General features: G+C 43.2%; 1 protein-coding gene and 1 long non-coding RNA gene across 2 annotated transcripts in view; one reads left to right on the top strand and one right to left on the bottom strand.

Annotated features, from left to right (window-relative positions):
* Nucleotides 1-13368, bottom strand: part of LOC118382482 (voltage-dependent T-type calcium channel subunit alpha-1I-like) — a 167259-nt gene that overhangs the window by 140940 nt on the left and 12951 nt on the right. Inside the window, exons 4-5 of the mRNA XM_052520010.1 lie at nucleotides 12479-12821; nucleotides 11493-11585 (exon numbers count right to left, since the gene is read on the bottom strand). Of these exons, the coding sequence (XP_052375970.1) occupies nucleotides 11493-11585; nucleotides 12479-12821 (436 nt within the window). The remainder of the gene's footprint in view (nucleotides 1-11492; nucleotides 11586-12478; nucleotides 12822-13368) is intronic.
* LOC127930107 (uncharacterized) lies at nucleotides 8892-9852 on the top strand. Its single transcript, XR_008136808.1, has 3 exons — nucleotides 8892-8952; nucleotides 9043-9132; nucleotides 9793-9852. It is a non-coding gene; the product is annotated as an uncharacterized LOC127930107 (long non-coding RNA).

Genomic DNA, 13368 nt, shown 5'->3' with positions numbered 1-13368 from the left:
ACAGTGATATTCTGACACAATCCTCTTAGTATGATCAGGCCTATGTAACAGTACAGTGATATTCTGACACAATCCTCTTAGTATGATCAGGCCTATGTAACAGTACAGTGATATTCTGACACAATCCTCTTAGTATGATCAGGATATTCCTATGTAACAGTACAGTGATATTCTGACGCAATCCTCTTAGTATGATCAGGCCTATGTAACAGTACAGTGATATTCTGACACAATCCTCTTAGTATGATCAGGCCTATGTAACAGTACAGTGATATTCTGACACAATCCTCTTAGTATGATCAGGCCTATGTAACAGTACAGTGATATTCTGACACAATCCTCTTAGTATGATCAGGCCTATGTAACAGTACAGTGATATTCTGACACAATCCTCTTAGTATGATCAGGCCTATGTAACAGTACAGTGATATTCTGACACAATCCTCTTAGTATGATCAGGCCTATGTAACAGTACAGTGATATTCTGACACAATCCTCTTAGTATGATCAGGCCTATGTAACAGTACAGTGATATTCTGACACAATCCTCTTAGTATGATCAGGCCTATGTAACAGTACAGTGATATTCTGACACAATCCTCTTAGTATGATCAGGCCTATGTAACAGTACAGTGATATTCTGACACAATCCTCTTAGTATGATCAGGCCTATGTAACAGTACAGTGATATTCTGACACAATCCTCTTAGTATGATCAGGCCTATGTAACAGTACAGTGATATTCTGACACAATCCTCTTAGTATGATCAGGCCTATGTAACAGTACAGTGATATTCTGACACAATCCTCTTAGTATGATCAGGCCTATGTAACAGTACAGTGATATTCTGACACAATCCTCTTAGTATGATCAGGCCTATGTAACAGTACAGTGATATTCTGACACAATCCTCTTAGTATGATCAGGCCTATGTAACAGTACAGTGATATTCTGACACAATCCTCTTAGTATGATCAGGCCTATGTAACAGTACAGTGATATTCTGACACAATCCTCTTAGTATGATCAGGCCTATGTAACAGTACAGTGATATTCTGACACAATCCTCTTAGTATGATCAGGCCTATGTAACAGTACAGTGATATTCTGACACAATCCTCTTAGTATGATCAGGCCTATGTAACAGTACAGTGATATTCTGACACAATCCTCTTAGTATGATCAGGCCTATGTAACAGTGATATTCTGACACAATCCTCTTAGTATGATCAGGCCTATGTAACAGTACAGTGATATTCTGACACAATCCTCTTAGTATGATCAGGCCTATGTAACAGTACAGTGATATTCTGACACAATCCTCTTAGTATGATCAGGCCTATGTAACAGTACAGTGATATTCTGACACAATCCTCTTAGTATGATCAGGCCTATGTAACAGTACAGTGATATTCTGACACAATCCTCTTAGTATGATCAGGCCTATGTAACAGTACAGTGATATTCTGACACAATCCTCTTAGTATGATCAGGCCTATGTAACAGTACAGTGATATTATTCTGACACAATCCTCTTAGTATGATCAGGCCTATGTAACAGTACAGTGATATTCTGACACAATCCTCTTAGTATGATCAGGCCTATGTAACAGTACAGTGATATTCTGACACAATCCTCTTAGTATGATCAGGCCTATGTAACAGTACAGTGATATTCTGACACAATCCTCTTAGTATGATCAGGCCTATGTAACAGTACAGTGATATTCTGACACAATCCTCTTAGTATGATCAGGCCTATGTAACAGTACAGTGATATTCTGACACAATCCTCTTAGTATGATCAGGCCTATGTAACAGTACAGTGATATTCTGACACAATCCTCTTAGTATGATCAGGCCTATTTAACAGTACAGTGATATTCTGACACAATCCTCTTAGTATGATCAGGCCTATGTAACAGTACAGTGATATTCTGACACAATCCTCTTAGTATGATCAGGCCTATGTAACAGTACAGTGATATTCTGACACAATCCTCTTAGTTGATCAGTATGATACAGTGATATTCTGACACAATCCTCTTAGTATGATCAGGCCTATGTAACAGTACAGTGATATTCTGACACAATCCTCTTAGTATGATCAGGCCTATGTAACAGTACAGTGATATTCTGACACAATCCTCTTAGTATGATCAGGCCTATGTAACAGTACAGTGATATTCTGACACAATCCTCTTAGTATGATCAGGCCTATGTAACAGTACAGTGATATTCTGACACAATCCTCTTAGTATGATCAGGCCTATGTAACAGTACAGTGATATTCTGACACAATCCTCTTAGTATGATCAGGCCTATGTAACAGTACAGTGATATTCTGACACAATCCTCTTAGTATGATCAGGCCTATGTAACAGTACAGTGATATTCTGACACAATCCTCTTAGTATGATCAGGCCTATGTAACAGTACAGTGATATTCTGACACAATCCTCTTAGTATGATCAGGCCTATGTAACAGTACCTGACTCCTCTTAGTATGATCAGGCCTATGTAACAGTACAGTGATATTCTGACACAATCCTCTTAGTATGATCAGGCCTATGTAACAGTACAGTGATATTCTGACACAATCCTCTTAGTATGATCAGGCCTATGTAACAGTACAGTGATATTCTGACACAATCCTCTTAGTATGATCAGGCCTATGTAACAGTACAGTGATATTCTGACACAATCCTCTTAGTATGATCAGGCCTATGTAACAGTACAGTGATATTCTGACACAATCCTCTTAGTATGATCAGGCCTATGTAACAGTACAGTGATATTCTGACACAATCCTCTTAGTATGATCAGGCCTATGTAACAGTACAGTGATATTCTGACACAATCCTCTTAGTATGATCAGGCCTATGTAACAGTACAGTGATATTCTGACACAATCCTCTTAGTATGATCAGGCCTATGTAATATTCTGACACAATCCTCTTAGTATGATCAGGATACAGTGATATTCTGACACAATCCTCTTAGTATGATCAGGCCTATGTAACAGTACAGTGATATTCTGACACAATCCTCTTAGTATGATCAGGCCTATGTAACAGTACAGTGATATTCTGACACAATCCTCTTAGTATGATCAGGCCTATGTAACAGTACAGTGATATTCTGACACAATCCTCTTAGTATGATCAGGCCTATGTAACAGTACAGTGATATTCTGACACAATCCTCTTAGTATGATCAGGCCTATGTAACAGTACAGTAACTGACACAATCCTCTTAGTACAGTGATATTCTGACACAATCCTCTTAGTATGATCAGGCCTATGTAACAGTACAGTGATATTCTGACACAATCCTCTTAGTATGATCAGGCCTATGTAACAGTACAGTGATATTCTGACACAATCCTCTTAGTATGATCAGGCCTATGTAACAGTACAGTGATATTCTGACACAATCCTCTTAGTATGATCAGGCCTATGTAACAGTACAGTGATATTCTGACACAATCCTCTTAGTATGATCAGGCCTATGTAACAGTACAGTGATATTCTGACACAATCCTCTTAGTATGATCAGGCCTATGTAACAGTACAGTGATATTCTGACACAATCCTCTTAGTATGATCAGGCCTATGTAACAGTACAGTGATATTCTGACACAATCCTCTTAGTATGATCAGGCCTATGTAACAGTACAGTGATATTCTGACACAATCCTCTTAGTATGATCAGGCCTATGTAACAGTACAGTGATATTCTGACACAATCCTCTTAGTATGATCAGGCCTATGTAACAGTACAGTGATATTCTGACACAATCCTCTTAGTATGATCAGGCCTATGTAACAGTACAGTGATATTCTGACACAATCCTCTTAGTATGATCAGGCCTATGTAACAGTACAGTGATATTCTGACACAATCCTCTTAGTATGATCAGGCCTATGTAACAGTACAGTGATATTCTGACACAATCCTCTTAGTATGATCAGGCCTATGTAACAGTACAGTGATATTCTGACACAATCCTCTTAGTATGATCAGGCCTATGTAACAGTACAGTGATATTCTGACACAATCCTCTTAGTATGATCAGGCCTATGTAACAGTACAGTGATATTCTGACACAATCCTCTTAGTATGATCAGGCCTATGTAACAGTACAGTGATATTCTGACACAATCCTCTTAGTATGATCAGGCCTATGTAACAGTACAGTGATATTCTGACACAATCCTCTTAGTATGATCAGGCCTATGTAACAGTACAGTGATATTCTGACACAATCCTCTTAGTATGATCAGGCCTATGTAACAGTACAGTGATATTCTGACACAATCCTCTTAGTATGATCAGGCCTATGTAACAGTACAGTGATATTCTGACACAATCCTCTTAGTATGATAGGCCTATGTAACAGTACAGTGATATTCTGACACAATCCTCTTAGTATGATCAGGCCTATGTAACAGTACAGTGATATTCTGACACAATCCTCTTAGTATGATCAGGCCTATTTAACAGTACAGTGATATTCTGACACAATCCTCTTAGTATGATCAGGCCTATGTAACAGTACAGTGATATTCTGACACAATCCTCTTAGTATGATCAGGCCTATGTAACAGTACAGTGATATTCTGACACAATCCTCTTAGTATGATCAGGCCTATTTAACAGTACAGTGATATTCTGACACAATCCTCTTAGTATGATCAGGCCTATGTAACAGTACAGTGATATTCTGACACAATCCTCTTAGTATGATCAGGCCTATGTAACAGTACAGTGATATTCTGACACAATCCTCTTAGTATGATCAGGCCTATGTAACAGTACAGTGACAGTGATTCTGACACAATCCTCTTAGTATGATCAGGCCTATGTAACAGTACAGTGATATTCTGACACAATCCTCTTAGTATGATCAGGCCTATGTAACAGTACAGTGATATTCTGACACAATCCTCTTAGTATGATCAGGCCTATGTAACAGTACAGTGATATTCTGACACAATCCTCTTAGTATGATCAGGCCTATGTAACAGTACAGTGATATTCTGACACAATCCTCTTAGTATGATCAGGCCTATGTAACAGTACAGTGATATTCTGACACAATCCTCTTAGTATGATCAGGCCTATGTAACAGTACAGTGATATTCTGACACAATCCTCTTAGTATGATCAGGCCTATGTAACAGTACAGTGATATTCTGACACAATCCTCTTAGTATGATCAGGCCTATGTAACAGTACAGTGATATTCTGACACAATCCTCTTAGTATGATCAGGCCTATGTAACAGTACAGTGATATTCTGACACAATCCTCTTAGTATGATCAGGCCTATGTAACAGTACAGTGATATTCTGACACAATCCTCTTAGTATGATCAGGCCTATGTAACAGTACAGTGATATTCTGACACAATCCTCTTAGTATGATCAGGCCTATGTAACAGTACAGTGATATTCTGACACAATCCTCTTAGTATGATCAGGCCTATGTAACAGTACAGTGATATTCTGACACAATCCTCTTAGTATGATCAGGCCTATTTAACAGTACAGTGATATTCTGACACAATCCTCTTAGTATGATCAGGCCTATGTAACAGTACAGTGATATTCTGACACAATCCTCTTAGTATGATCAGGCCTATACAGTAACAGTGATCAGGCCTGATATGATATTCTGACACAATCCTCTTAGTATGATCAGGCCTATGTAACAGTACAGTGATATTCTGAGTGATAGGCCTTGTAACAGTGTGATATTCTGACAAATCCTCTTAGTATGATCAGGCCTATGTAACAGTACAGTGATATTCTGACACAATCCTCTTAGTATGATCAGGCCTATGTAACAGTACAGTGATATTCTGACACAATCCTCTTAGTATGATCAGGCCTATTTAACAGTACAGTGATATTCTGACACAATCCTCTTAGTATGATCAGGCCTATTTAACAGTACAGTGATATTCTGACACAATCCTCTTAGTATGATCAGGCCTATGTAACAGTACAGTGATATTCTGACACAATCCTCTTAGTATGATCAGGCCTATGTAACAGTACAGTGATATTCTGACACAATCCTCTTAGTATGATCAGGCCTATGTAACAGTACAGTGATATTCTGCATTCAGTCCAACTCACAATATATTAGTTGCCGTATTGTGTTTGGAAACTCCTGCCCACAGACAAGACACTTCTTCTTCTGATCAACAGGAAGCATATACAGTTGAAGTCGGAAGTTTACATACTTCCCTGTCTTAGGTCAGTTAGTATCACCACTTTATTTTAAGAATGTGAAATGTCAGAATAGTAGAGAGAATGATTTATTTCAGCTTTTATTTCTTTCATCACATTCACAGTGGGGCAGAAGTTTACATACTCTCAATTAGTATTTGGTAGCATTTCCTTTAAATTGTTTAACTTGGGTCAAATGTTCCGGGTAGCCTTCCACAACCTTCCCACAATAAGTAGGGTGAATGTTGGCCCATTCCTCCTGACAGAGCTGGTGTAACTGAGTCAGGTTTGTAGGCCTCCTTGCTCGCACACACGTTTTCAGTTCTGCCCACAAATCTTCTATAGGATTGAAGTCAGGGCTCGGTGATGGCCACTCCAATACCTTACTTTGTTGCCCTTAAGCCCTTAAGCCATTTGGAAGTATGCTTGGGGTCATTGTCCATTTGGAAGACACATTTGCGACCGAGCTTTAACTTCTTGACTGATGTCTTGAGATGTTGCTTCAATATATCCACACAATTTTCCACCCTCATGATGCCATCTATCTGATTCCTTTTGATTTTCCCCATGATGTCAACCAAAGAGGCACTGAGTTTGAAGGTAGGCCTTGAAATCCATCCACAGGTACACTCCTGTTTAAAGGCACAGTCAATTTAGTGAATGTAAACTTCTGACGCACTGGAATTGTGATACAGTGAATTATAAGTGAAATAATCTGTCTGTAAACAATTTTTGGAAAATTGACTAGATGTAGATGTCCTAACTGACTTGCTAAAACTATAGTTTGTTAACAAGAAATTTGTGGAGTGGTTGAAAAAACGAGTTCTAATGACTCCAACCTAAATTTATGTACACTTCCCACTTCAACTGTACCTGTGAAAGGAGTCTACCTCTTTTTCTACCTCTTTGCAGTAGTAAGTTTTACAGAAACCCAAACCATTCCATGATTTTATTTAACCATTGAAAACGAGCTAATGCAATGCTGGTTTGATTGAATTGAACACAAACTCAAGAGACTAGAAAAGATACCCTGCTCCTGTTGGTGGGGATGACATTGAGGAGTCTCTGCATGGTAATAATGTGAATGTGTTGTTAGAGGGGAGGGTCTGGAGAGGAGCAGCTCTGTGGTCGTAAAGATAAGAGCATGAGCGCAACAGGTTTATGACTGTCCTCTCAAAAAGCTAACCAATAACAGTCTATTTTCAATTTAACTTGGCAAGTCAGTTAAGAAAAAAAATATTATTTACAATGACGGCCTTCCCTGGCCAAAGCCTAACCCATGACGATGCTGGGCGAAATGTGCAACGCCCTATGGGACTCCCAATCACAGCCGGTTGTGATACAGCCTGGACTCATAGCAGGGTGTGTAGTGACACCTCTAGCACTGAGATGCAGTGCCTTAGGTCACTGTGCCACTCGGGAGCCCCTAGTCTAACTGTATAGTATTGCTGTTTCCCTCATAAGCTTATTTGAGAATGTGAACACCGTATATGATCTCGTCTCCTTTCCTTCAAATAATTACCCATAATTCACAGCAGTCACTTCCTCTGAGTCCTCAGAGGGCCGTCTGGCAATGCATGCTGGGATATGAACACATGATGACATGGCATCATCTTGGGGACAGCATGTCTCTCTGTTAGGATCCGCATCACAAGTATGTGTGTGTGGGTAGACGTGTGTGTGCACTGCATATGTGTCACACACTCGCGACGGGAGCCCACCACTCTGATCGTTCCTAATTAAACGCTAATGCTAATTCGGTCACTCGCTGTGACCCAAACCGGATTAAGACCTATCGCTAGTCAGACGGCACGCTGCAAGGCGTGGATTAAAATGGCCGCCGGGTGCCACAGAGAAACCTGACGCCTGCAGAGACAGAGACATCTCAACCTGTTTCTCTCTGAAGTATGCAGGCTAGACACCCTCTCTTCTCTTCTCCTCTTATCTTATCTCCTCTGTCTTTCATCCCTCTCTTCTCACCTCTCTCTTTTCAATATTCCTCTATATTTGCACACTTCTCTTTCATATCCCTTTCTTCCTCTCTCACTCCTCTCTTTTCATACTCCTTCATTCTCTCTTTATACTGTATCTCCTCCTCATCCCCCATTTCTCTCTCCATCTCTCCCCTCTTCCTCCCCATCTCTCTCCCTCCTCTTCCTCTTTCTCTCTCCCTCCTCCTCATCTCTCTCTCTCACCATCCTCCCCATCTCTCTCCCTCCTCTGCCTCCTCCTCCCTCTTCTCCCTCCTTCTCCCTTCTCCTCCCTCTCTCTCACTCCTCCCCACCTCCTTCTTCTCATCTATCCTCCTCCTCTCTCCCTCCTCCACCCCATCTCTCCCCACTCTCCCCTTCTTCTCCCTAATCTCCTCCTATTCTCTCCTGTGTTTCTCCATCCACCACCAGTCTTTCTCCATCTTCAGGTGTATTCACCAGTGTTTCTCCATCTTCAGGTGTATTCACCAGTGTTTCTCCATCTTCAGGCGTATTCACCAGTGTTTCTCCATCTTCAGGTGTATTCCTGTGTTTCTCCATCTTCAGGTGTATTCACCAGTGTTTCTCCATCTTCAGGTGTATTCACCAGTGTTTCTCCATATTCAGGTTTCTCTACGTATTCACCAGTATTCAGGCGTATTCAGTGTTTCTCCATCTTCAGGCGTATTCACCAGTGTTTCTCCATCTTCAGGCGTATTCACCAGTGTTTCTCCATCTTCAGGTGTATTCACCAGTGTTTCTCCATCTTCAGGTGTATTCACCAGTGTTTCTCTATATTCAGGCGTATTCACCAGTGTTTCTCCATCTTCAGGCGTATTCACCAGTGTTTCTCCATCTTCAGGCGTATTCACCAGTGTTTCTCCATCTTCAGGCGTATTCACCAGTGTTTCTCCATCTTCAGGTGTATTCACCAGTGTTTCTCCATCTTCAGGCGTATTCACCAGTGTTTCTCCATCTTCAGGCGTATTCACCAGTGTTTCTCTATCTTCAGGCGTATTCACCAGTGTTTCTCCATCTTCAGGCGTATTCACCAGTGTTTCTCCATCTTCAGGCATATTCACCAGTGTTTCTCCATCTTCAGGCGTATTCACCAGTGTTTCTCCATCTTCAGGCGTATTCACCAGTGTTTCTCCATCTTCAGGCGTATTCACCAGTGTTTCTCCATCTTCAGGCGTATTCACCAGTGTTTCTCCATCTTCAGGCGTATTCACCAGTGTTTCTCCATCTTCAGGCGTATTCACCAGTGTTTCTCCATCTTCAGGCGTATTCACCAGTGTTTCTCCATCTTCAGGCGTATTCACCAGTGTTTCTCCATCTTCAGGCGTATTCACCAGTGTTTCTCCATCTTCAGGCGTATTCACCAGTGTTTCTCCATCTTCAGGCGTATTCACCAGTGTTTCTCCATCTTCAGGCGTATTCACCAGTGTTTCTCCATCTTCAGGCGTATTCACCAGTGTTTCTCCATCTTCAGGCGTATTCACCAGTGTTTCTCCATCTTCAGGTGTATTCACCAGTGTTTCTCCATCTTCAGGCGTATTCACCAGTGTTTCTCCATCTTCAGGCGTATTCACCAGTGTTTCTCCATCTTCAGGCGTATTCACCAGTGTTTCTCCATCTTCAGGTGTATTCACCAGTGTTTCTCCATCTTCAGGTGTATTCACCAGTGTTTCTCCATCTGTTTCTCCCATCTTCAGGCATATTCACCAGTGTTTCTCCATCTTCAGGTGTATTCACCAGTGTTTTCTCCATCTTCAGGTGTATTCACCAGTGTTTCTCCATCTTCAGGCGTATTCACCAGTGTTTCTCCATATTCAGGCGTATTCACCAGTGTTTCTCCATCTTCAGGTGTATTCACCAGTGTTTCTCTATATTCAGGCGTATTCACCAGTGTTTCTCTATTTCAGGCGTATTCACCAGTGTTTCTCCATCTTCAGGCATATTCACCAGTGTTTCTCTAAATTCAGGTGTATTCACCAGTGTTTCTCCATCTTCAGGCGTATTCACCAGTGTTTCTCCATCTTCAGGTGTATTTACCAGTGTTTCTCCATCTTCAGGCGTATTCACCAGTGTTTCTCCATCTTCAGGTGTATTCACCAGTGTTTCTCCATCTTCAGGCGTATTCACCAGTGTTTCTCCATCTTCAGGCGTATTCACCAGTGTTTCTCCATCTTCAGGTGTATTCACCAGTGTTTCTCCATCTTCAGGTGTATTCACCAGTGTTTCTCTATATTCAGGCGTATTCACCAGTGTTTCTCCATCTTCAGGTGTATTCACCAGTGTTTCTCCATCTTCAGGTGTATTCACCAGTGTTTCTCTATATTCAGGCGTATTCACCAGTGTTTCTCCATCTTCAGGTGTATTCACCAGTGTTTCTCCATCTTCAGGCGTATTCACCAGTGTTTCTCCATCTTCAGGCGTATTCACCAGTGTTTCTCCATCTTTAGGTGTATTCACCAGTGTTTCTCTATATTCAGGCGTATTCACCAGTGTTTCTCCATCTTCAGGCGTATTCACCAGTGTTTCTCCATCTTCAGGCGTATTCACCAGTGTTTCTCCATCTTCAGGCGTATTCACCAGTGTTTCTCCATCTTTAGGTGTATTCACCAGTGTTTCTCTATATTCAGGCGTATTCACCAGTGTTTCTCCATCTTCAGGCGTATTCACCAGTGTTTCTCCATCTTCAGGCGTATTCACCAGTGTTTCTCCATCTTCAGGCATATTCACCAGTGTTTCTTCAAAAACATGGCCGCCAATAAAGTAAGAAGGAACAGGAGGCGGGGCCAAACTTTCAGCTCCCTCTTTGCTCTCACATCCATTACAGAGATTAAGCCTCAGATAAATTCACTTTACTGTCTACCCGGCCATTGATTCTGGAAACCGTGTATCTTACGGTCTGATTTTACAAGTCTATTAACACTGAAATCTGCCAGTCAGAAACGAGTCCCATGGGAGCATTATGAGGGCCAGGAGATGAGCCCTCGGAGGGAAAGAGAAATCACTTACAAAGCCAACTATCTCAATCAATCTCTTAACACATAGGGTGTAGTGTTGCAACATTCTGGTAACTTTCCCACATTTCCTATAGGTTAGCCTGGAATCCTGGTTACACGATTCCTGATTTCCTGCTTCCTGTTATCAGAATTATGCAAACCTAATAGGGCATTGTTTTTTGGTGGAAGCCCAGTTACAAACTGATTGACAAAACACAGTACAGATTTGTTGTGATAGCGTCATGTTGGTGTGTGTAGTGAGTGTACTTACGATGATGAGGAAGATGAAGTAGATGAAGTTGTAGAAGGAGTGAGCATCCATTACATAGTACATGATCTCTACCCAGCCTTCCAGGGTGATCACCTGGAGACAGATACACAACCAGCTGAGGGTTTGTGTGTGTTTGTGTGTGTGTGTGTGTGTGTGTGTGTGTGTGTGTGTGTGTGTGTGTGTGTGTGTGTGTGTGTGTGTGTGTGTGTGTGTGTGTGTGTGTGTGTGTGTGAGTGTATGCTTGTAGGTGTGCATGCATTATTGTGTGTGTCCTCCCCACACCCTCAACCCTCCCCTCCTCTCCTCTCCCATCCCCTCCCCCTCCCCATCCACTCCCTTCCTCCACTCCCCTCTCCCGACCTCCCCTCCCTCCCCATCCCCACCTCCCCATCCCCCTCTCCCATCCTCCCCATCCCCACCTCTCCCCTCCTCCCATCCCCTCCCCTCTCCCCCTCCCCATCTCCTCTCTCCCTCCTCCCCATCCCCCATCCCCCACCTCTCCCTCCTCCCCCTCTCTCCCTCTCCTCTCCTCTCCCCCTCTCCTCTCCTCTCCCCCTCCTCCCCTCCCCTCCTCTCCCCTCCTCCCCATCCTCTCCCCTCCTCCCCATCCCCACCTCTCCCTCCTCCCTCCCCATCCCCATCTCCCTCCCCTCCTCCCCTCCCCTCCTCCCCATCCCCATCCCCACCTCTCCCTCCCTCCCCATCCCCCCCCTCTCCCCCCTCCCCATCTCCTCTCCCTCCTCCCCTCCTCCCCTCCCCCTCCCTCCCCTCTCCTCCCCATCTCCCTCTCCCTCCTCCCCTCCTCTCCTCTCCTCCTCTCCTCTCCCCCTCTCCTCTCCTCCCTCTCCTCTCCTCCCTCTCCTCTCCTCTCCTCTCCTCTCCTCTCCTCTCCTCTCCTCTCCTCCCTCCCCCTCCCCCCTCTCCTCTCCTCTCCTCTCCTCTCTCCTCTCCTCTCCCCCCTCCTCTCCCCTCTCCCCTCTTCTTACCTGGAAGATAACAATCCAGGCATATACGATGTTATCGAAGTTGATCGCCCCCTTGTGTGGATTATTATGTCCAGTATGGCATCTAGTATAGTACTGGTTCCAGTTGATACAGAGACCCACTGCACTGGCTGAACTGTTGACTAGTGGTTCAGGGATGAGCCCCAGGGACTGGCGGTGGTAGGCATCCTCCCTGTCCAGACAGCAGGTCCTTCCCCCCTCCCTCCGGGCCGGGACGTCACCACACGACATGATCCCGTTATCCTGGGCCAGAGAGCAGATGAAGGGGCGCTCGTCATCCTCCTCCGGCTGGTAGTAAGGAGCGGGTAGGGTCAGACCTGACGAACTGGGAGGGGGAAGAGAGAGAGAAAGAGTGTGTTATAAATATGCATGTGTGATCACACACGTAAGCACACAAAGATGTATGCGCACACACATGCACGGCTGCACACACACACACACACACACACATTAACACGCCACAGGCACGCACGCACACATACACACACTTACCCAATTCCAAACTCCTCATGTATTTTGACTATTTTTATCACAGGATACTAGCAGAAACAGGAAGTAGGTGGAGCAGAAGTGCGTAGGGATCATTTACTCACTTGGGCAGAATCTGCCACCAACCCAACTCTTGGAGTATCATATTCCTCACCACCAGAGGTTTTAAACATGCCATTCACACACCTCTGCAATCTTAGTGCCGTGCAGGTGATTTTGATTTTGTATTTTGTACAAATACCAAACCAGACTTTAAATGATTATCATCAGTTGAAGTGGAACTAGTCATTTCCATTGTATATATGTGTCCTGTTTCCTCTATATAGGAGCAGACTGACTATTCACCTGTCTGTTTCAGAGAAATAACTCCTCTCCATCTCTCC

This window comes from Oncorhynchus keta, chromosome 5 (assembly GCF_023373465.1).
Source record: "Oncorhynchus keta strain PuntledgeMale-10-30-2019 chromosome 5, Oket_V2, whole genome shotgun sequence".
NCBI lineage: Eukaryota > Metazoa > Chordata > Actinopteri > Salmoniformes > Salmonidae > Oncorhynchus > Oncorhynchus keta.
Note: the sequence above shows the minus strand (reverse complement) of the source record. Positions and strands in the feature narration are given on the sequence as shown.